The following is a 24,087-nucleotide window of genomic DNA, read 5'->3' as shown; positions in this document are numbered from 1 at the left end:
TTGATTATGTGACATTGGCAAAGGACAGTGGCATGTTCTCATCAGAGAAGGTGCTGTGTCCAAGGATGAAATAAATTGAAGAAGCTCAAAAGAAATGCAAGATGTGCAAATTTAGAGAATCCACCCCAAATGTTCACATGTGGAATCTTTATGCCCAACTCGTGGTAGAGTATTCTGAGCTTGTTTTGGTCTGATCAACCACAGTCAGATGCACTATAACTTGACTCTAACATAGTGACATCATTTTGGTCCTCTTTCAAAAGGAAGAACAACAACCATCCAATCTTGGTAAATGGTATGATATTGGTCTTATTAAATTGGCCCAGTTTCTATCAGACTGCTCTTCACCTTTCCCAAAAATTTTGACCAATAAGAAATTCTTATCCGAAAACCTTAAATTTTCACATTTATCAAATACAGGTTTACTAAAATCATTTCCTACTGTTTGATGCTTGTCTGCTCTGTTCAACCGATCAGTTCATATAATTCTTTCTGTGCATTTCTAAGAGTATCCTGCTCAATATTTCTTATAGTACAATAATATTCCATCACAATCACACAGCATGTCTGGTTCAACCATTTCCCCAACTGACTGACATTGCCACAATTACCCGTTCTTTGCCACCACAAAAATAGCTGCTATAAATATTTTAGAATATCGAGGTTATATTCCTTTTTCCCTAATCATCCTTGTAAGAGGCCTAGTAGTGGCATTGCTGGGTCAGAAGGTATAGGCAGTTGAATAACTCATTGAGCATAATTCAAGATTGCTCTCCAAAATGATCACATCAGTTCACAATTCCACAAACCATGCATACATGTCCCAAGAATTTTAAAAACATATTTGCTGTCTAACTTTTTATTTTCATTTCTCAGTGTTCATTGTTATGCATAGTGCTACCAGAGGTAAACATTCAGAAAACTCATTCATCCTCAAAATGCAAACAACTGCATGCTACCATAGTACATACAGAAAACTGGTTTTTAAAAAAATCTTTTTTTATGAAGAGAGACTAAAAGGGTACCATCATTTCTGGTAACAATTATTGAGGTTGTGACTCAATTTGACAGTATTACTTTGCTTTTCAATAGAAGAAGAATTGGGACCACTAGGGCAGTTTCTGTTCAATCCTAACATATCTATCTACTAAAGAAAATTAGGAAGGCAAGTATTAGTGCATTTCACATTTATTTTTATGAAGAGAACTGAGCAAAGCCCAGTTCTTCAGGTTTCAGGAGCCAAGGTCCATAGTTTCATAACTTCATTCCCACTCATCAAATTTATTTGTGATTCACATTAAATAAAAAATTTCTTAAATTTTCTCTGAATGATCATGTGAGAAGTCACTCAGTAATTAATTGACCAGAAAATGGGCTTTTTACTTCTTGACTTCTGTCTGATTTTCAACTTTAGTACTATAAATGTACAAATGAGAAGCTTTAGTCAAAGCCACTAGCAACTATAATGAACCATATGCACCACTTTTTCTAGATGCTAAATTATCTAGAACCAGTCCTGTGTTACCAAAGTTTGCACAGAGATATCTGTGGTGTTCTTAGTGGAGTTTAATATTCAGTTTCTCCTTGATATTATTGAAGGAATTTGCTCCCATGGAATCAGCCTGCCCTTGCTCCCACCACTCCTTGTGCTCACCCAAGGATAAAAATGGTTGTGAGGGAGGGTTGAGGTTCCCAATGGACATATGTGAGATTGCATCTGGGACTTTCTCTGTGAAGGTATCATTGCCAACACCAAACTGCTAGAGAAAGGTAAAATGTTGGTGTTGAAGATATCCCAACAAATAGTGAGGAATTCTGAGTCATAATGGGGTCATGAACGTCATTCCTGAAACTTTTCATTGGGGGTTAGGGTATAATTCCATAATTTGGTTCATCTCAGGAGATGCATGAATTCTGCCTTTGCCCCATGGACCTTCAGTGCTGGATGGTAGAAGTATATAATAATGCTGCTTAGGTTATAAATAAATGCCAGGTGTTTCCTGATATTTCTTCTTGCCTAACACCTAAAGAAGATGTTCATCAAACCCTGACCCCCACCACCAAAGCTGCCCTGTTCAGAAGCCATATGTAACAGCTGATAGTGTATTTCAGTGGAAGATCAACAAAGACTCCAGAATTGAAACACTCAGACCAATGTGCTTATGGTGCTTCCAATAGCTTCTCTCTCTCTTTCTCAAAATACTCATCAACATTTGCCAGTAACAGAGTATCTGCCTCCATGAACACACATTATGAATACTGTTTAGTGACCAGAAGTAGAGTTTCTGTCTTTTCCTTGAGGTTGAATGAGCTGGATATTCGCTGTCCAAGGTGTTGATCATGATGATTACATTGAAAATCTTTTGTAAACTTTCCTGTTATGGAGCAGGGGTGGCAGTCACTGCTCACTGGTGAATGCAGTAACCCAAAGTACCTCGATGAAGGGGCACCTGATAGGAACATCTAGATCTTCCTTACTTTCAAAAAAGAATTTAAATATTTTTTAATAAGTTATTCTATCAACATTTACCCATTTGCCTTAATACTTTTTTGGCTATATTGGTCAGTCAATCACTAGAAGTTCCTTATGTAATGTCGGTTTCATTCATGATTGAAGGTCCAAAAATCTCCTCACAATGATAGATTAAATTTCGTACACCAGTCAAAGGAGAAAAATAGAAACATTTATTTACATTTCCTTGCAAGTGATGAATGGGACACACTTTAGTCTCTGTGTACAGTCATGATTATGCATTTGAGAGAAATAATTATTTCTCACTTACATTTAATTACTATTTCTTTAAATAGGGCCAAGATTTTGCCCTTCTTCTGCCTCACTGACAAGTCACTTCCTGTGGGTTATTCAGGGAGCCTTTGAAGGGCTAATACTGAGAGGGAGAAGTAATATCTGTTTGAAAGTTGAAGTTAGGTGAATTGATGGATTGAAACCCATTGTGTTTTAGTCAGACAAGTCTGGGAAAATGTGGGTTCTCCCTTTTATCACACGAGGATATGGATCCAAATAATTTTCTTTGACCAAAACTAAGTGATTAGAATCACATCCCCACATCCTCAGTAGAATAGGTACCTGTCTCAGTATAATGTTCATTCTTTCATTGTTGACTAATGAGAGTTGATTCAAACTCTCAGAAACACACATTTTTCCATGAGCATTGAATGGGTTCCATGATGGGGTTTTTTTTCAAAGCAAGATGGCCAAATGGTCATCTTTTCATTAATAACAGGCTAGCATTATTAATAAAATGATTAATTACTGAGAAATGTGCCTTTCAAACTTTTTATATGTTGCACATAATGTATGTGAGATTTCTGTATGCGTATAATACTGAGAAAATGAAAATTAAAATGGATCTGCTGAGGTTTAGAGGTGGAGAGCTGGGACCCCAAAATCAGAACACCAGGGTCCTGTTCAAATGAATTCAATTCAAGCCAATGTCATGGTATATTAGAACATTGGGGTGAGTGAGATTTAAAGAACAGGCCAGATTGGACAGACTCTTAAGCAATCTAAGCATGTGTATTGCTAATATAAATGGGCCAGATGTTAAGAATCTGAGTCCCTTAAGTAGGACAGATGAATCTTATATATAGAAATACTGTGGAAGGGATCTAGGAGTGCCCAAATAGTCTGGGGTACCTGGAGGAGGGGGTCCAAATAGAATTAAAGGTGGGAAGTGGCTGGGGGTAGTGGGAAGTGCCATAGGGAGGTAAAGCAATGGAGGGCTAGGCTAGGTTAAGGGTAACAGGGAATTGGGGAGATTGGGCATAGAAGATAATGAAAGGCCAGTTGGTAAGATTAAAGCCTCAGAACAACTAGAGATTTGAACATGTGGGAAAGTCCAGGAATTTTCCTTTTTGGAATCCAGATCCTAAAGACATAATCTTTATCTTTTAGGAGTTCAGATCCCATCTCATCAGCTCCTCTATCATTTTCTTATTGATCCTATTTACAGCCTATTGCTTTTGTCCAGTAAGTGACTTCTTAGTCTCTGTGTCTAAACTTAGCTCAGAATTCCGCTGACCTGCGATGGGTTAAGTTTAGAAATCCAGTTCTCTTGCTAACTACTCTTCTATTCCTGCCTGAAGGAATTCTGGTAACCTTGGAAGATATGGTCTGCCACAGGGGAGTTGGCCCTAGTATATTTACAGGACCTTCATCCTTCACTGATATCTGGTTTGCTGTCCAAGTAACTCTGGGCCATTTTCTTGGGCCTTACAACTGGACTTAATCTATAACCCCTTCCTAGTCAACAAAAGGAGAGAAGGAGGGTTGTTGCTAGCCCCCTAATTTCCAACCAATATGGTGTTATCAAAACTTCAGCTATATAACCAATTATGTTGCCCTTAAGCACATGATGTCACCTATCCTGCTATGTTTTTTCTTATGTAGTTGTCAAAAACCTTTAAAAGGGAAGCTGTCCTTTTCCTTTGCATCTTTGACTGGAGAATGAGGCAGCCATTGAACAATCTAATTCCTAGATTATTATTCTTGATAATAGAATGTTATCTTGCTTAGAGAAATGTGCCTTAGTTTACCTTTTTTCTTAAATTTAACTTTCAACAATATTTAATAGTAATGAGTGTTTTTTTCTTAATGTGTTAAAATGTTAGAGAAATTACTTATTACCTACCTAACTTGGAAATCATGGATAGAACACATCTCAGCAATGTTTTAGAGTCTCATTCATGAAGAAACACTAGGTCAAATCAGCAACAAGCTTTTATTAAGCACTTACCATGTGCCAGGAAGGGTGCCAAGAGCTGGGGATACAAAAGCGAAAAAAACACTCCCTGTTTTTAAGGAGGTTTGTCTCGTTCAGGGAGACAACACGGAAATAATTATGCTCAAAATTTATATAGTATATATGTGTGTGTAATTGTGTGCATGTGTGTCTGTGTGTGTGTGTGTGTGTGTGTGTGTGTGTGTATGTATATACAGGATATATCCAGCACAAAGACACTGGAATGAGGATTGGAGAAGGAAGAGGGGGGCAGAATTTCAGGGGAGATTGGAAAACAGCCAAAAGGGAGAAGATGCAGGGATGAGAAAGAGAAGAATTCCTTTTTTTCTTTTTTGGGAGCAGGGGATAGGAAGAGGGGGTGGGATGAAGTCAGAGTGAAGTGACTTGCCTAGGGTCATACAGCTAATAAATGTCAAGTATCCCAGACCAGAATTGAACTCAGGTCCTTCTGACTCTAGACCTGGTGCTGTATCCACTACACCACCTAGCTGCCCCTAGGAGAAGAATTCCAACCAGTGAGAACACATGGAGTAGGGAAATGAAATCTCTTCTGAAAGCAACAGTGAGGAGGTCAGCATCACTGAATTTCCAAGCACAAGGAAGGAAGGAAGGTAGAATAAGACAGGAAAGATAGGAAGAGGCTGTGTTATGAAAGGTTGCAAAAGCCAAATAGCATTTTATATTTTCTCTCAGAGGTAATACAGAGTCATTGGTATTTGGGGAAAATCGTCCTATCTCTGCTTTAGGAAGATAATTTTGAGAGTTAAATTTAGCATGGACTAGAGTGAAAAGAGCACTGAGGCTGGGAGAACAACCATCAGACTAGCATAATAGTCCAGCTTGAGCTGATAAGGGCCTACCTCCGTGGTTGGGGTACTTTGAGGAGAGAAGGAAGAGTATTCTAGATATGTGATGAAAGCACAATTTACAAGACATAACGACCAATTAAATATGGGGCAGCAATGGGAGTTAGAGTCAGGCATTAAGATTCATGACTAGCTACTGGAAAAGTTGCTTTCTGCGGGAATAGAAGAAAAAACAACACAGGCCATAAATAGAAATGATTCAGATTCTCTCTACATCTGTTGCTGGATCTAGGCACCGTGTATTATGTGCATCATGAGCTCAACCCCTTTCTGGACTCAATGGCACCTCAGGGGAAGTTTCTGTATAGTCTGGCATTCCTTTTCCTCACTGTGTCTGTTGCACAGTAATACACAGCAGTATGCTCAGTATTAACGGAATTCATCTGTAGATATAACATGCTGTTGCCATCATCTCTGGGGATGGTGAATCAACGTTTCACAGGGTCTACATAGCATGTCTTACTTCCCACTCCAAACTGTGCAGCAGTGGTGGAGAGACAGAAAATTGAATGTTTTCCCTTCGAATAATATGGCAGCATGCTGTGCTGCTAGAAAACTAAGGAACAGAGGGAACTTGAATAGGAAGCCAAATGTATAGGACTCCATCAAGTCTAAAGCAAAAGGTCCGGACATCCAGTGGATGCCATTCATTTTCTCCCTTCAGAAGTCACATGGGCAAAGCCTGAGGTCACTGACATGTTAATCCCTCTAGTACAGGAAGAAGCAGAGCTCTGATATCTAGATACAAGGGAAATTACCATCAAAGCAGAAGGATTTAGAAGGTGATAGATAGATAGGTAGATAGAGAGAGAGAGAGAGAGAGAGAGAGAGAGAGAGAGAGAGAGATACATACACAGACAGACAGAGAAAGGTAATGAAAAGAAGATTGAAATTATCAAAGATCTCAATAAGAAGAAAACTCACAAATAAACCCAGTAAGGAATATATTAATAACATAAGAAAAGATAGCCATGAGAACACCTAAACTATGTCAAACAATGAATAAATATTGAAGTACAAAAGAAAATTAATCAATACATGATGCAGCAGAAGGCTCTATGAATTCTCAAGATCTCTTGGGAAGTGACAGCATAGAGTCACAGCAAAATATTTCCTAATGGTGCAAGAAAGAAATGAGGGGTAAATGTTGGATTTATCTCCTGCATAACAGACAAAATTGGCAGCACAAAAAACTTAAATCCAGGTGGTAAATCTCACCAAAAATAAAAAGAAAGAATAAGTGGTTGGGAACATAAGTATCTAAAAAGAGGAAAACGGTCTGGAAGGAGAGAAGCAAAAACCAATTACATGAAATGGAAACATGATCCCTATACAATTAAAATATGTTTCTCCGTAAGTTAGGATGAAAAATATCAACTTAAGGATGTTTTAGATGCTTACTCGGTCATCTACTATGTTAGCTACTTCTGCCAGTTTTGTATCTAAAGTCATTCATGGATATGATAAATATACAGGGTAAAACAAAGACTCTTTGGGCACTTCACTAGAATCTCTGGCCACATTGACACTGAACCCTTGGCAACTGCTCTTTGAATCAGGTCAACCAACCAGCTCTGAATCCATAGTGTTATCATCTAATTCATATCTTTCCAGCTTCCTCACAAAAATAGTATGTGATACTTTGTTAATATACACAAAACCAATATCCACAGCCCTCCCTCTATACTAGTTCATTGATTCTGTCAAAATAGAAATTATATTAGTCTGATATCAGCTACTCTGTATGAAGCCATACAGAAGCTTTGTAATCACTGCTTCCTTTACAGGAAGGACTCAAAAATCCAGTGCTCTTCACACTTCCGTTGAAAGAATTAACACTGCCACCATCACTTCCATTTCTCTCTGTAACTATAGGATTGGGGAGTAGAGGTGAAAACTGGATGTTTTGATGCTGATTTGAAGGATCAGAGGAGATGTGACTTCTCTCTAGACTCTGTAAATTTTAACTTTGGGTCTCAATGTTAGAGACAGAGCAGAGAGAATGGAAAAATATGGGGAATAGACAGTTTCTCTCCATTTTTTTTACAAGCACTTCTCCTCCCTACTGAGACATAATAAATATCTACAATAATAAGTGGTTAACCATATTTGCCAGTGCCAGGATAAAATTAAAAAAATAACAAAGGCAATCATCAAACATTCATTAAGTAACTCTTATACGCCAGAAATTTTTTTAAGTAGAGGAGTTACAGAGACAAAAATGAAATCATTTCTGCCCTCAAGCATCTCATCTCACATTTTAATGATGTAAACAACATCTATATATGCAACTGCGGTTGTGATCACCTGAGTGAGCTCTTTAGTATTTTTAGAGTTAACAGCAGGTGCAAAACTTTTATGCCTATTCAGTCATTTGATTTCAGAGTTGATACTTCATACCAGAGGAAAAATACAAATAATAATAATAATAATAATAATAATAATAATAATTAAAATTTATATAAAACTTACTGTGTACCAGGCACTATGCTAAGTGATTTAGAACTATTTCATTTAATCCTCACAACAACCCTGGAATGTAGGTGCTGTTAGTATCCTTATTATACAGATGAGGAAACTGAGGTAAATGAAAGCTAAATGACTTGTCAAGGATAGTAAGCTAAATGACTGTTAACAGGTAGTAAGTGACTGAGTCCAGATTTGAATTCGGGTCTTCCTAACTCCAAGCTAAGCACTCTATCCACTGTGCACCTAGCTTCCTCAGATTCATGTTGAAACCTTGAGGTTCTGAAGACAGAACTTGAAAATTAAAAATATTTGGAACCAATTATATGCTAGAAAATGTTTAACAAGCATCCTTCTGCCCCCAAAAATTATGCACATAGAAAAGTTTCAAATTTAATGTGCATTACTAATATTTTTTTCATTAGTTTCTTTAGCCCAGAAAAATCAACAGCAAAATAAATAAAAACAGAGGCCATTCGCTCCTAACTTCCTCTTCTCCTCTCTATTCCATTTCATATCACTAGTATGCCATCAACACCTATCTCCTTTACTCCTGTCTCATGTGATGAAGTCACTTTTTTCTCAATCCTCATTCTCTTTGACCTCTTTGTTGCTTTGACATGACCTCTCTTTTCTCCTTGTTACTTTCTTTTTTCTAGGTTTATGGGACACCACACTCTTGGTTCTCATCCGACTTATCTGAGTTCTCTTCTCCTCCCTCCTTTGCTGGATCATCATCCAGATCATGTCCTCTCATCACAGGAATTGCACAGGAGTCAACCCAGTGCTCTCTTCTTTTCTTTGTCCATAATATGTTATTTGGTCATCTCATAAATTCTCACAGATTTAACTATTGTTCAGCTATTCAGTCATGTCTAACTCTTCATGCTCCACGGGCATAGCACACCAGATCCTTCTCTGCTATCTTTCAAAGTCTCTCCGAGTTGTTGCTTATTGTTTACATGACAATATCTATTCCCCTCATTCTGTATCATCCCTTATTGGGTTTGCTCTCAGTCTTTCCCAAGATCAAAATCTTTTCCAATGAATACCATCTACTCATCATGTGGCCAAAGTATTTAAGCATCACCTTTTCTATTTGACCTTATAGGGAAAAGCCTGAACTAATATCTTTAAATATTGACTGATTTGGCCTCTTTCCTATTCAAGGGACTCTCAAAAGTGCATGAGACTCCATGACACATGAAGAAAAATACAACAAATTCAAAAGAGTAAAAAAAAATAGGAGAAAATTTGAAATAGTTAATCAGAAAAGCAACTGACCTGGAAAAGAGATTGAGGGGAGATAATTTAAGAATTATTGGACTACCTAAAATCCATGATTAAAGAAAAAGACAGGAATATTATTTTGATATTATGTGAGGTCTGACTGAAAAGAAGCTTCAGATTCCCTCCAACTAAATCTTCATGATCTTCTGATATGTGTATGAATATACATGGGGTATACATGTATATATACGTATATATACACACACGCATATAGATCTGCATACATACACATGGGGAGGATCATCTACATAACATAGATATGTAACTGTATAAACTCATATTCTTATATATTAAAGGTATGTAAAGGTAGGTATGTTTACCACATGCATGTGTATGAAAATGCAATGGAATACATAGCAAATATTCAATAATTCCTGATGTTTGACAAGTACAGAGAAATTAGTCACTGTGGACAACACATGTAAACTATTAATAGCACTCATCTTCCCTCTTTACATGCAAGCAACATAAATAGGAAAGATTCTCAAGAAAGCAAAGAAAATTAGATAGATAGATAGATAGATAGATAGATAGATAGATAGAGAGAAATGGATAGATGTTCACTGTGAATTTGGAAGAAACCAAAGACCTTAAAACTTTTGCAGTGTAATTCTTCATCTGTTATTGTAACTGGTCTCCTTGTGCTGGGTGTTGTTGAGCTCCCTCTCTAACTCATTTTCCACATGGCCTGTCTGAATGAGGAGGTTTATGTCTAGTCTCATACTTCTCTTTCTCACTGTGTCTCTTGCACATTAATACATGGCTGTGTCCTCAGCTTTAAGGATATTCATTTGCAGGTGCAGCATGTTTTTGCTGTTGTCCCTGGAGATGGTGAATCGGCCTTTCACAGAGTCTGCATAGTATGTGATTCTTCCATCATTCCAAATAACTGCCACCCACTCTGGCACCTTTCCTGCAGACTGGCAGACCCAGTTCATGCGATAGCTGCTAAGGTGAATTCAGAAGCTTTCCAGGAAAGGCTAAGAGACCCTCCAGGGTGTCTCATATCACCCCCAGACTCTACCAGCTGAACGTCACAATGGATATCAGCACATAAAGAGCCACTTAAGAAAACCGTCAACAAATACATCACGTCAAAAAATGTTTCTTTAGTCACAAGACAAAACTGCCTTGTAAAATAGTCAGAATGAAAATTCCAGTCAGTCCCAAACCTATTGTTCAGACTCTACAGTGTCAGTCCTTAATAGAGCAAGGCCACACAGATGAAAAGCTCCTCTCCCAGAACTGCAGACACAGGTTTTTGCCCATTTTCATCCTCAGAGGGAGGAGCCCAATTTGCATGTCTTTCTCTGTTTAGTGTGAGGAAGAGCAACTGCCTCCCAGTGGGAGGAGTCCTCTCTCTGAGCTGCAGAGAAGTTTCTCTCAGGATTGTTTCTAAAACCCTGAGGAAGGTTAGTGACACTGAGAATCCAGTCTATTCTCAATTTCAAGGGAATGGTCATTAGGGTTTTCTATGTGTCTGATATTTTCCCAGCTTATCTCAGTGCCATTTCTAATTAAGAAGGCACCCCAAGTCTTTGTAATTCTGGATATTCAGGGAAGATTGAACCTAACTTCAGAATCTTTTGGGGGTTTTTGTCAGAGGAAGGAAGGAGGAGGATTTCCGAGTTTACTCTTAAAGCACTACTGCTTACTTACAGGGTTAATTTTTGCTCATTCTTTTTGGAACTGGATTTCCTGTAGATTATATACCCCCAATCCATTCATTGTCCCTTATATCCAGTGTGCACTCAGTTGGCATGAGAGAGGTGATTGTTAAGTTTTCAGTGTGAGCTCTAGTATTTCAGAAATTAGCAGACACTGAAAATCAGAGCTTAACCTTTTTTTTAATTCTTTATACTTAACAAAGGCAGAGAGAAAATCTTAATAATGTAGATTAAACTTAAAAGCATATTATGTTTACATTTTTCCCCTAGAGAGCTGGTTGTTTAAAACTTAACAATGCATTCAAGCTCATATCCCTGTTTGAGTTGGAATGAGGCAAAAAATAGGCAGGGCATAATAAAGCACACTGAATTTCTTGGATCCTCCAAAATTCCCCATGTTTTGCTTCTTAGAAGGACTCTTTGCATTTGTTGAGACAGTGACACCATATCCTCTGAGAAATGTGTGCATCTTCTGGAAACAGGTATAAGCTGAGCCTCAGAATGCAGAGACCTTCCTTTCAGAGCAACCAAATCTGCTGCCACCTACTGCACACAATGACATCAGCTGAGACATTTTTCTGTCTTATGTCCACTTTACATTAATCCTTCACCCATTGGGAAAAAGTAGTTCTTATCAGGGACCATTGAAGTATTCTCCAGCATTTGTATTTGGGAATTTTGTATATTGTAAAGCCTTAACTGAGTCACTTTGTCTCTGTGATTTTTCTTCCCCTGGTAGAGGTTTTACATTTGCATTGTCCTGTCAAAGCAGATTATGGCTTACAGTTAAATTTCTGTTCCTACCAGATATATGTTGGCCTCTAAAACCCAATAAAGCTTCACTGACCCTATATTATCTTCAAGTTCTCTGTCTTTCTATATCATTTCCCTTTCAATAACTCCAAGGAAAGATACAATATGGTGTTAATATGGGCAAATTGTCTATATCCCTACAAGGGAGAATGATACAACTCTTCAGAATTCTATGGTTATTACACCATGTGAAAGGAGTATACATAAAGAGGGTAGTTATAAGTTGGCATTGATGTAATAATAAAAAAAAACCTCAAGTGGGCTAAATGGATCCAAGTAAGTCAATTCGTCAGATCTAAGAAAATGTACTGAGAAAGGAAGAGGTAGAGAAGGGTAAATTACAGTACAAGGAAAAGACACAAAAACTTCTTACAGCAGAGGGAAAGAAGGGGGGGTGAGCATTATTTGAACTTACTCTCATCAGATTTATCGCAAGAAAGAAATAACATAATCAGTTAGGTATAGAAATCTAACTTCCCTATAGGCAGTAGGAGGAGAAAGGGGAAAGAAAAGGGGGGGGCAGATGAAAGGTAAGGAAGAAGCAGTAAGGGTAAAGGGGGAAAAAAGGGAAAGGGCTAATAGAAGGGAGGAGGAACTAAAAGACAGTGGTCAAAAGCAAAACACTAGTGTGGGGGGAAGGAGAAAGGAGAGAAAAAAAGCATAAACTGGGGGGAAAACAGGTGGAGAAAAAGACACAGATGGTAATCATCACTGTGAATGTGAATGGAATGAACTCTCCCATAAAACAGAAATGGATAGCAGAATGGATTAAAAACCATAGTCCTACAATATGTTCTTTACAGGAAACGTATTTGAAAAACAGTGACACACACAAGGTAAAGGTAAAAGTTGGAGCAGAATATATTATGCTGCAGCTGAACTAAAAAAAAGGGGTGGCAATCCTGATCTTAGACAAAGGAAAAACAAAAATAGATCTTATCAAAAGAGATAAGGAAGGAAACGACATCCTGCTAAAAGGCACCATAGACAGTGAAGTAACATCATTACTAAACATGTAGGCACCAAATGGCATAGCACGCAAATTTGTAGAGGAGAAGTTCAAGAAGTTACAGGAAGACATAGACAAGAAAACCATACTCTTGGAGGACCTCAAGCTCACCCTCCCCAAACTTGATAAATCTAACCACAAAATGAACAAGAAAGAAGTTAAGGAGGTGAAAAGAACATTAGAAAAGTTAGGCATGATAGACCTCTGGAAAAAACTGAATGGGGAAAAAAGGAATATACTTTTTTTCTCGGTGGCACATTGCACATACACAAAAATTGACCCTGTACTAGGGCACAAAAACCTCACAATCCAATGCGGAAAGGTAGAAATATTAAATGTATCCTTTCCAGATCATGATGCAATAAAAATTATATGTAATAAAGGGGCATGGAAAGACTAAAAAATAATTGGAAACTAAATAATCTAATACTGAAATATGATTGGGTCAAACAACAAATCATAGAAAGAATCAATCATTTCATTCAAGAGAATGACAATAATGAGACAACATACCAAAAATTATGGATTGCAGTGAAAGCAGTTCTTAGGGGAAGTTTTGTATCTCTAAATGCTTACATAAATAAAATAGAAAAAGAGGAGATCAGTGAATAAGGCAAACAACTAAAAGAACTAAAAAAGGACTAATTGAAAATCCTCAGTTAAACACCAAATTAGAAGTATTGAAAACCAAAGGGAAAATCAAGAAAATTGAAATTTTATTGAACTAATAAATAAAACTAAAAGCTTTTTTTTTAAAAATACAATAGATGAACCTTTGGTTAATTTAATTAGAAAAAAGAAAGAAGAAAATTAAATTACTAGCATCAAGAATGAAAACAGTGAAGCTACCACCAAGAAAGAGGAAATTAAAACAATAATTGGGAATTATTTTGCCCAATTGTATGCCAACAAATTAACAATCTTGGTGAAATGGATACATATTTACAAAAATGTAAATTGCCTAGAATAACAAAAGAGGTAGGAAAATACTTAAATAACCCATCTCAGAAAAAAGAAATTGAACAGGCCATTGATGAACTCCCTAGGAAAAAATCTCCAGGGCCACATGGATTTACATGTGAATTCTATCAAACAGACTCTTTGGGAAAATAGGTGTAGAAGGAGTCTTACCAAATTCTTTTTATGATATAAATATGGTGCTGATACCTAAACCAGGAAGAAACAAAATACAGAAAGAAAATTATAGACCAATTTCTCTAATGCATATAGATGTAAAAATTTTAAACAAAATACTAGCAAGTAGATTGCAGCAACTTATCACAAGAATAATACACTATGACCAGGTAGGATTTATACCAGGAATGCAGAACTGGTACAATATTAGGAAAACTATCAGCATAATTGAGAATATCTACAACAAAACCAACAGAAACCGCATGATCATCTCACAAATGCACAAAAAGCTTTTGGCAAAATACAACACCCATTCCTATTAAAAACACTAGAAAGCATAGGCATAAATGGAGTCTTCCTTAAAAGAATAAATAGCATTTATCTAAAACCTTCAGTTAGCATAATATGCAATGTGGACAAACTAGAAGTATTTCCAGTAGTATCAGGGGTGAAACAAGGATGTCCATTATCACCACTGTTATTCAGTATCTATTGGAAATGTTGTCTTTAACAATAAGAGAAGAAAAAAATTGAAGGTATCAGAATAGGCAGAGAAGAAAGAAAGCTATGACTCTTTGCAGATGACATAGTGATATACTTAGAGAATCAAGTAAAAAACTAATTCAGATAATAAACAACTTTAGCAAAGTTGCAGGCTATAAAATAAACCCACATAAATCATTGGCATTTCTATATGTTACCAACAGCTCTAAGGTACCATTTCACACCTATCAGATTGGCTGACATGACAAAACAGGAAAATAATAACTGTTGGAGAAGATATGGGAAAATTGGAACACTAATGCATTGTTGGTGGAGTGGTGAAATGATTCAATCATTTTGTAGAACAATTTGGAACTATGCCCAAAATGATATAAAAATGTGCATACCCTTTGACCCAGCAATAGCACTTCTAGGGCTGTATCCCAAAGAGATCATACAAATGGGAGAAGGACCCACATGTACAAAAATATTCTTTTTGTGGTGGCAAAGAATTGGACATTGAGAGGTTGCCCATAATTAGGAATGGCTGAGAAGTTATGGTATATGAATGTAATGGAATACTTTTGTGCTATAAGAAATGATGAACATGCCTGAATTCAGAAAAACCTGGAAAGACTTGCATGGTCTGATGCTGAGTGAAATGAGCAGAACCAAGAGAACGTTTTGCACAATAACAGCCACATTGTGATGACTAATATTGATAAAATTAATCCTTCCTTAGCTATTTTGCTTTGGTCATAGACAAGGAAGGTAGCAAATAGTTGTCCACATATTATGGTAGTCAATAGTCTGTAGTTTGGTTTAACTGTAACAGGAAAACTGAGTATTCTGTCTTAGATGATCCAACCACTTTTTTTTTTCCATTTCCTGCCTTCAGGCAGACCAGTGGGTCTCACTTTCCTCTGGCCTGGATGGGACACTGGTATATGAAGGGCAAAATTAAATCAAAGGAAGTAAAGATATGCTATACCTCTACTTACACTAACTGTACTCCCCTTAACACCACTAATTAGTTTATTTTTAGCCCAGTGAATTCATGATGGTCTAAATTGCTGTGGTTAATATTTTTCCTATAATTTAAGGAGTTATTGTACTATTTATCAATAAAAGGAGTCTGCTTCATTTCAAACCAGCCCTCTCCTACAAACTGACCCCCATTTCTTCTTCCTCACCATTAGAAAGAGAGATTCTATTATGTTCTCTTTGTCAACTTCCTTTCAGCAAATTAAATAAATTTAGACCAATACTCTTTTGGGTTAACCATAAGTTTATCTTATTATTATGCCATAATCTCAACCAACTGACCTAGTTGTCTGGAGTCAGATGACTTGGTTTCAAATTCTACCTTGACACTTTGACACTGTGATCTACAAAGAATCATTTAAATTTCCTTACCTTCACTTTCCTCTTTGTGAGGGATTAGACTAGGTGCTGCCAGAGGTCTTTTTCAGCTCCAGAACTGAACCAGACATTTAATGCTATTATTACCTCATGGCTTGTAGCAAGCATGTGGGCATCAGAGGACAACATAAATTATAAAGAAACAGAAATAAGCTTTGGAATAGATTGCTCTAGGCAAAGAGGGAAAGGAGAGAGATGGTACAGGAAGTAATTATTCTCAGAAAACAAGGATGACTACAAGATGATCTTCAGGGAAATATTTTTTGCGTGATTACATTTACATGATAATTTCACATGAGTTACAGGATAATGTTATTCTATATTTGGAGGGAATAGCATGTTGTATATGGTAGATTTTCAGTTGCATATGCAATCATCTTTTTTCTTGTGCTGTGTTATGGAAATGTTTGTGTGCTCTGTGAACTGAATGTGAAAAATATTTTTTAAAAACATCCAATTCAGTCAAATCGCAGTGTGGAGTCTCTACAGGGTCAGTCATCAGGATAAAAGAGAAGTCCACAACACTGAATTTCCTCTCCTAGACTACAGGATTTGGGCTGGTTTACATACCAAGGGAAAAAGAAGTTTGCATGTTCCTCCTCCCTTCACTCTTCTTCTTTGTCCTTTCTTGTCCAAGAGGAAATGGCATCAGGAAAGTGATGTCATGATTTGCAAGTGAATTGGATTAAAGTGGTTGGGAACTGTGCAAAGTCACTAGACTCACTTTCTTCTCCAGAGCCATCTGGGTCCAGTGGCAAGAAATAGATCAGGAGTAGTAAAGATATCTCCCACATCCCTTCAATAAAAGGAAGAAAGCTGCCACCTCCTGGGGTATCCTCTCCCTGCTCTGCAAAGAGAAGGATCCTCTAGAACTGGTTCTAAAACCCTGGAGAACATTTTATGACACTAAGAATATGCAACATTGCTGATGCAAAAGACAGGGTCTGTCCTTTCCCATCACTCCAATTATTCTCAATACCAAGAAAATGCTTATTGCCTTTTTTCTATTACTGATATTTTTGAGGGAGTCTTCCAATTTCTGATTAAGGAAGCACCCTAAGTCTCTCTTATCCTTGATTTTGAATTGAATCTGCTCATGGGTACCTTTTCCCTGTATATCTTGCCCCTGTCCACTACTCTATGTGTTTCCTTCTGGTGCCTTTGCTCATTTTTAATTTTGGAATCCACCTGTTATTTACCTCTACTGCCAAATGTGTTCTCTCATATCTCTCTTCCACCTAGAGTAAATGAAGCATGAAATGGACAAGAGATGCCAAGAAAACTTCCAATCTATCTCAAGGCATATACTGTTTCTGATATAGGCCCATAATGTATTGTGGGACAGTGACATAGGCACCCCAAGAAACCAACTCCCCATTTCTTCTTCTACAGCATTTAGAAAGAGAGTTTCTACGATATTCTCTTTGCAGTTTATAATAACCTCCCCCTCAACTTACTCTGAGCACATTATGCCCTTGTGGGGCAAGAGTTTGTTTTCTACACTGTCACAGCATTTTGAACTGAACTTCCAAATAAGACACACTCTCCTTACTCAGAGCTCCCAAGTCTGACGTAAGTATGTCCTCAGGAAATAGAGTATCTTTTCCCTGCTCTTATTTCCCTTGCCTTTGTTTTGTACTGAGTAGGAAAGGGAGTGGGTCAGTGCTCTTACTCTATGAGGGAGAAGGGGTGAAGATGGGAAAGTAAGGGTAAGGGTTTGCAAGGTCCATTTAGGACCTTTCCATAAAAACAAATTATTTTCACATCAGCCATTGGGGTTGTGAAATCTTGTATAATGCATAGAATCTAACTATGTCAATTTTGTGTGTTTTTTTTCCTTCACTGGTGCAGGACTTGTATTTTCATTTTTCAGTCACTGCTTCATAATCTTTACAAAAGAAAGAAAAATTCCATACATTATGTAGCACAAAGTTAAATTTTAAAGTAGGTCCTTTCCCCTTTTTTCTTTCTCGTTAGATATAGACTTAGCAGTGGTATTCTTGGATGAAGGGTATCAGTATGTGTGGCCAAGAAATGGAAATTGAGGTGATATGTATGTATGAGGAATGGCTAATAAGCTGTGATACATGATTGTAACAGAATATTATTGTGCTGTAAGAAATAACAAGCAAGATGATTTCAGGAAAACCTGAAACAGTTACTTGAACAGATACAAAGTAAAGAGAGCAGAAACAGAAAAAAATTGTGCACAGTAACAGCTACATTGTTTGATGATCAGCTCTGATGGACTTAGCTTTGTCAGCAACACAACGATCCAAAATATTTCCAAAGACTCAAGATGAATCATGGTATCCAACTCCAGAGAAAGAAATATGGAATTTGAATGCAGATCAAAGCATAATATTTTAACTATTTTTTTCTTTGTCCTAGTTTTTCCCTTTTTTTCTGATTCGTCTTTCATAATATGACTAATGTGAAAATATATTTAACATGATTGTATCGGTTACAAAGGAGGGAGGGACAAAAATTCACAATTCAACATCTTGTAAAAATGAATATTGAAAACAATCTTTACATGCAATTAGAAAACATAAAGTACTATTAAGTGAAAAATAATAATATTAACTTTTGAAGCTCATCAATTTGTCAGTACCAGAATATCTATCCATGAACAGACATTTTGAATACTGAATGGGTGATCAGAAATGGAGTTTGTTAAACAAGACACCAAGTACAGTTTTTTTCATTAAGTTTAGATGAGCTGAATCCTCACTTTCCAAGATGTCGACAGTGATGACTGCATTGAAAATGTTTTCTAAATATTTCTGTTCTGGTCGCAATGGAGTCAACATTGCTGAGGAGGCAGTAATTAATTGCTATTGAGTACAAAAAGGTCAGGTGTCAGGGTAACAAGGCACCTGAGAGGAGCAACTATAATTTCTTACTTTTAAAAATGAATTAAAATGCTTTTTAATAATTCATTTGAGCAGGGTTTCTCCATTTGCTTTAACAGTTTTGGGATTCTACTGGTTAGACAGTCCCTACAACTTTGTCATGTAGAGTCACTTCCTTTCATATGTCAAGCCTAAAAATCCTCTCAGGTTGATTAATGAAATTACTTACATCAGCTAAAGCTATAAACACTTTTTTTTAATGCCTGATTACAAGTTTTGAGTGGACAAGCCTTTAGTCTCTTTGTAAAGGCATTTTTAATCTATGCATAATGCATGTGATATGGCTGTATGCATATAATACTGAGAAGGTTAAAATGGATCCTGTATCATTTTCTCATTTATCTTATTTACAATTAATTGATTATGCCCTAAACTGAGTACTTAGTTATGGTTCTATATCTCAAACTTGTTCAGAATTCAGCTGACCTGTAAGGGGTTAAGTTTTGAAATCCAGTTCTCTTGCTAATCAGTGTGTATTTTGTCTGAAGGAATTCTGCTAACCCTGAGGGAATATGGTTTGCCATAAGGGAATTGGGCCTACTATCTTTACACTACAAACTATCCTTCAGGGCTATCTGGTTTGTTATCCAAAGAAGTCTAGACCACTATCTTCTAACATGAAAGTGGACTCAATAAACCACTTCTTAGTTATAAAGGGAAAGAAGTAGGGTTGGTGTTAGGACCCACTCCAAATTTCCAAACAATCATGTTCCCCACACTTCACCTGTGTAAAAAACTCATGTTGACCTCAAGCCCTTGATGTCACCTACCTGTACTGTTCTTTCTTCTGTACAAGCCAGGTCTATACAAGGAGAGCTGTTTTTTTATGGAATCTTGGCTGGAGACTGAGGTAGTTGTTGACCCATCTTGTTCTCAGGCTCCCAGCCTTGATTACAGAATATTCTTGCTTAGAGAAAGGTGCCTTAATTTACCTTTTTGTTAAATTTAATTCATAAAATACTCAATAATTTCTTATACTCATATGAACATGTTAAAATGTCAGAATTTACTCATTATGTATATAACATGGAAATGAGAAATAGAACAAAGCTCAGCAATTTGGAGAGCAAATTCAAAAAGGAAGAAGGTAAAATCAGCAACAAGTATTTATTATTGAGCATAGTAAACTATGTTCCAAGCACAGCACTAAGTAGTGGGATACAAAGAAAGGAAAAAATTGTACCTTTTTAAGGTGGTCACTCTTATTCAGAAAGACAACTCTAAAATAATAACTCACTATCTGTTTGTCTATATCGGTGTGTGTATGCATATGTATATATGCAGCATAAAGATTGATTAAAGAGGATGGGGAAAGTAGAAGTGGGGAGTATTTTAGGTAAGATTTAAGGAGGTCAAGGGGGCCAGGAGGCAGGGATGAGGAGAGAATTCCAGCCAGTGAAAATACACAGTAGAGAGATGGAAACTGTTGTGAAAGGAAGCAAGGAGATCAGTGTCATTGGATTGATGAGCATGTGGAAAGACTAAGGTAGAATAAGACAGGAAGGAGCCATGCTACAAAAGGATTTAAAAGCCAAATCAGAACTTATGTTTTATTCTGGATTCACCAGAACATGGGAAAAACTGTCAGATCTATGTTTCAGGAAGGTGATATAATAGCTGAGTTTCCTGTGAACTGGAGTGAAGAGAGTACTAAGGCTGGGAGAAAAACATCAAGCTAGCATAATAGTCCAGTATGAGTTGGTGAAGGCCTACCTCAGGGTGGTTGCAGTACCTTGAGGAGAGAAGGGAGAGCATAGATTTGTGAGAAAAGTGGAAAGGACAATACATAACTACCAATTCATTATGGAGTAGAGGTGGGACTGAGAGTGAGGCATTAAGAATGATAGCTAGGCACTGGAAAAGTTGCTTTCTCCTGGGACAGAAGAAAAAACACCACAAGCCATAAATAAATTCACTATACAGCTGTTCCTGGATATAGGCATCTTTTACTTTGTGCATCATGAGCTCAGTCCACTTCTTGCCTCACTGACACTTCACCTCCTGGCAGGGGAAGTTTTTTATCAGGTCTCACATTCCTTTTCCTCACTGTGTCTCTTGCACAGTAATACACAGCTGTGTCCTCAGTCTCAAGGGAAGTCATTTGTAAATATAAGATGCTGTTGCCATTATCTCTGGAGATGGTGAATCGGCCTTTCACAGAGTCTGCATAGTACTTATAACTACTACTACTACTAATGTATGCAACCCATTCCAGTCCCTTTCCTGAAGCCTGGCGGACCCAGCTCATGTCGTAGCTGCTGAAAGTAAATCCTGAACCTTTGCAGGAGAGACTCAGAGATCCCCCAGGCTGTATTACATCTCCCCCAGACTCCACCAGCTGCACATCACACTGGACACCTGCAACACAGAGACATTGCATTAAAGTCAATACTCACATGAAGTCACCACTTCACATTGTCCCTTCAATCTCCATAAAACTACCTTGGAAAATGGTCAGGAGGAAAATCCAGTTCAGCCTAAATTTCATGGTGAGTTTCCAGGTTAGTCCTCTGTGGGGAAGGACACAGAGAGCTTGACTTTGTCTCCCACAGGAGGTACAGGTACAAGTTTGGGGCTGCTTTTCATCCCAGTGGGGAGGGATCCAATTTGCATGTCTTCTTCTATTCAAAAAGAGGAAGAACACCTTCTTCCTCCCTGTGAGATGTTTCTTTCCTGAACTTCGGAAAGTTCTCTTAGAACTAGTTCCACAGGACTTAGGAATGTTGTTGACACTGAGTCTCTCAGAACTGCTGATTTTGACTCAGTGTCAATGACCCCTCCATCACTTCGATAACTCTAAACAGTTGGATGGCACGCAGTAGGCTTTTCTGCCCTCCCAATAAATTTCTAATTTATCTTAGGCCCATTTCTGATTGTCAAAGCTCCTCAAACATCTTTCATTTCCAATTACCCATACACTGCATCTGTTTTCTCAATCACTTTCTTCTCGGTGTCTCTTTTCCTGATCCTTGGCACTCTACTGCTTCCTAACTCAACTTTTTCTCTCCTTTTCCCTAGGGTTACATTTCACCGTAATTATTTACCCATAGTTTCAGTTATACTCACTCATTGCCTTAATAGGAATAGATCATATACCTTTTTAAAATCTTTTAGGTGGAGAAATTGAGTTATGAAAGTCACAATTCACAATAAGAGATTTGCAAGTCTCCTCCAACAAATACCTTGTTCCTCAGAGACACATAGCCTATTTAATGGGAGAGAGAAACTGTTATCCTCTGTGACACTGACCTAATAATCTGATTTATGGAGCAAGTATGGCTAAGATTTCTATGAGATGATCCTCAAACTTCAAGTACCATTCCCCATCACCCAGATTATGTAGCCCTGCTGCCACCTGCTGAACATTTAATTGTATGCTCAGAAACATGTTTCCATTCTCACATCCACATTCTTTTTTTAAAGAAGGGATATTTGTAATTTCAGGGCCCTTATCCTTTTAGAGTTCTATCTCTAGAATCTTTCCAAGATCTTTTATCTTTTTTTTCTCAAGGATTCAACTCAGTGGGGTAAAAAAAAATACAAAGCCAACAATCCCTCTCTTAATCACCATTATATCTATGGAGTCTTCATCATAAAGCAAGGAGTCTGAGCCATGTTTATTTGGTTTCTTTCCCCTGTTACTATTATTACATTTTGGGTGGCTCCTTCTTACTCTGTAATTTACCAAATTAAGGATAATTTATAATACAACAGAGCTGTGAGCAGAGTTCACTGACTATAGAAGAGAAAAGCATACATTGGTACTCTTCAAGTGATGACTCCATAAGTCATTGTTTCAGACATCCTGGTATAAGGGTCTTAGATTTTTAAATTTTTCCCATTTCAGACATAAAATGATCACCCTATGTGTCCTATTCACAGGTAGTAAAGGTTGCAAAACTTGGGAGTGTGTCATTCACTGTGTGTAAAGCAAATTTAAATAAAGCTTTATATTTTTAACTCCATTAGTTAACATGGACACTTTTAATCAACCTGAGAGTATTTAGGGTGCTTGCTTATATGATGAAGGCAAGTAATGCCGTCCAATCAAAGTCTACATTTGCCATTCCCCTTGCCTTCATGTAAAAAAAGCAATCTAGCCAGCTCTATTTTAAGCAGATGGAAACTCAGCTCTGCTTTCAGAAGTTGAGCTAAGGAGAAAACCAGCCCCAGGGAATCTAATTGTAAAAACTGGCCAGCAAAGATACTATTCCCAGAAAAAGTAGGATTTTAAATGTCACAAATGCCCACATTAACTACAAAAGGCATGCAAAAAAAAATGCTGTCTACATAAAGAGAAACAACTGATAAATAGATTGTAGAATGATTTTAAAATATACATGTTTGAGTCTAATAGCCATCTCTAGGGTAGGGGGGAATAAAAAAAGATATTTACATGATAACTTTTTAAGAGTTTATTTAAACTTATTTAAAGGGAATAGCAAGCTGTATATAATAAATTTTCAGTTTTATATGCAATCACTTTTCCATTATACTACATTATGGAAATGGTTGCTTTATACTATAAATTAAAAAAAATAAATTTTAAAGCTTTTTTAAAGGGCAATATGGAAATTTCACAGTAAGAGAAAGGAAGTCAGGATCTTGAAGTGGCAGAGACTTGAGTGGACTTGGCCACGTGTATTCTTTACATGGATCTTTTAAGTAGCAGACTATGCATGGGCACATTCTTCCCATTCACGCAGTGTATATTTGTGGAAAAGTGTGCCTCGTATATATACTTGAAAGTTTCACACCCTAATTGTCATCTTTGCTTCAAACTTCTTTTGTCAAGTGGTTTGAGTCCCTGGGTGTGGACTCCCAAATACCTGGAGTTCTTGACCTCTTCATCATCTAACCTGTAAACACGATGCAGGGGAGTAGACCAAGAGGGAATGCTACATTAGATATCACACCTTCTGGGGGGGAAAGATTTTTTTAGATTTCCTTCAATAAGAATATAAAGAAATTTGTATCAAAATCTGATCATGTATTCTTAGTCAGGTGATGAACAAAATGGAGAAATCTCTCTCCTCTCCGATTCTCACAACCTCTCAAATGTTTCCAAAATAACAATAATGCCTGAGAAGAAAAAGCACTTTCAGCTAACAATATCATCTAAGCACCAAGAATTCTAACAAGGCAGCAAACTGATGAAGTAACAGCAGAGAAGGTCTATTATACCTAATTTCTAACATGTTCACTCAAAATTCCCTCTCATTTGAGATCCTAAACACTTGCAGGGGTGGCACAACTTCA

At 37.2% G+C, this 24,087-nt stretch overlaps 1 pseudogene and 1 gene segment (V, D, J or C); both read right to left on the bottom strand.

The window, feature by feature from the left end:
- Nucleotides 1-1,556: 1,556 nt before the first annotated feature.
- On the bottom strand, nucleotides 1,557-18,726 carry LOC110203990 (glycogenin-1-like; annotated as a pseudogene).
- Nucleotides 18,727-20,754: 2,028 nt separating this feature from the next.
- Nucleotides 20,755-21,402, bottom strand: LOC110203989 (immunoglobulin heavy variable 3-21-like). The segment is given in 2 exon segments: nucleotides 20,755-21,186; nucleotides 21,271-21,402. Coding segments are annotated over 2 exon segments (438 nt in total).
- Between the last annotated feature and the right edge of the window lie 2,685 nt (nucleotides 21,403-24,087).

This window comes from Phascolarctos cinereus, unplaced genomic scaffold (genome assembly GCF_003287225.1).
Source record: "Phascolarctos cinereus isolate Bilbo 61053 unplaced genomic scaffold, phaCin_HiC Scaffold_41;HRSCAF=563, whole genome shotgun sequence".
Lineage (NCBI taxonomy): Eukaryota > Metazoa > Chordata > Mammalia > Diprotodontia > Phascolarctidae > Phascolarctos > Phascolarctos cinereus.
Note: the sequence above shows the minus strand (reverse complement) of the source record. Positions and strands in the feature narration are given on the sequence as shown.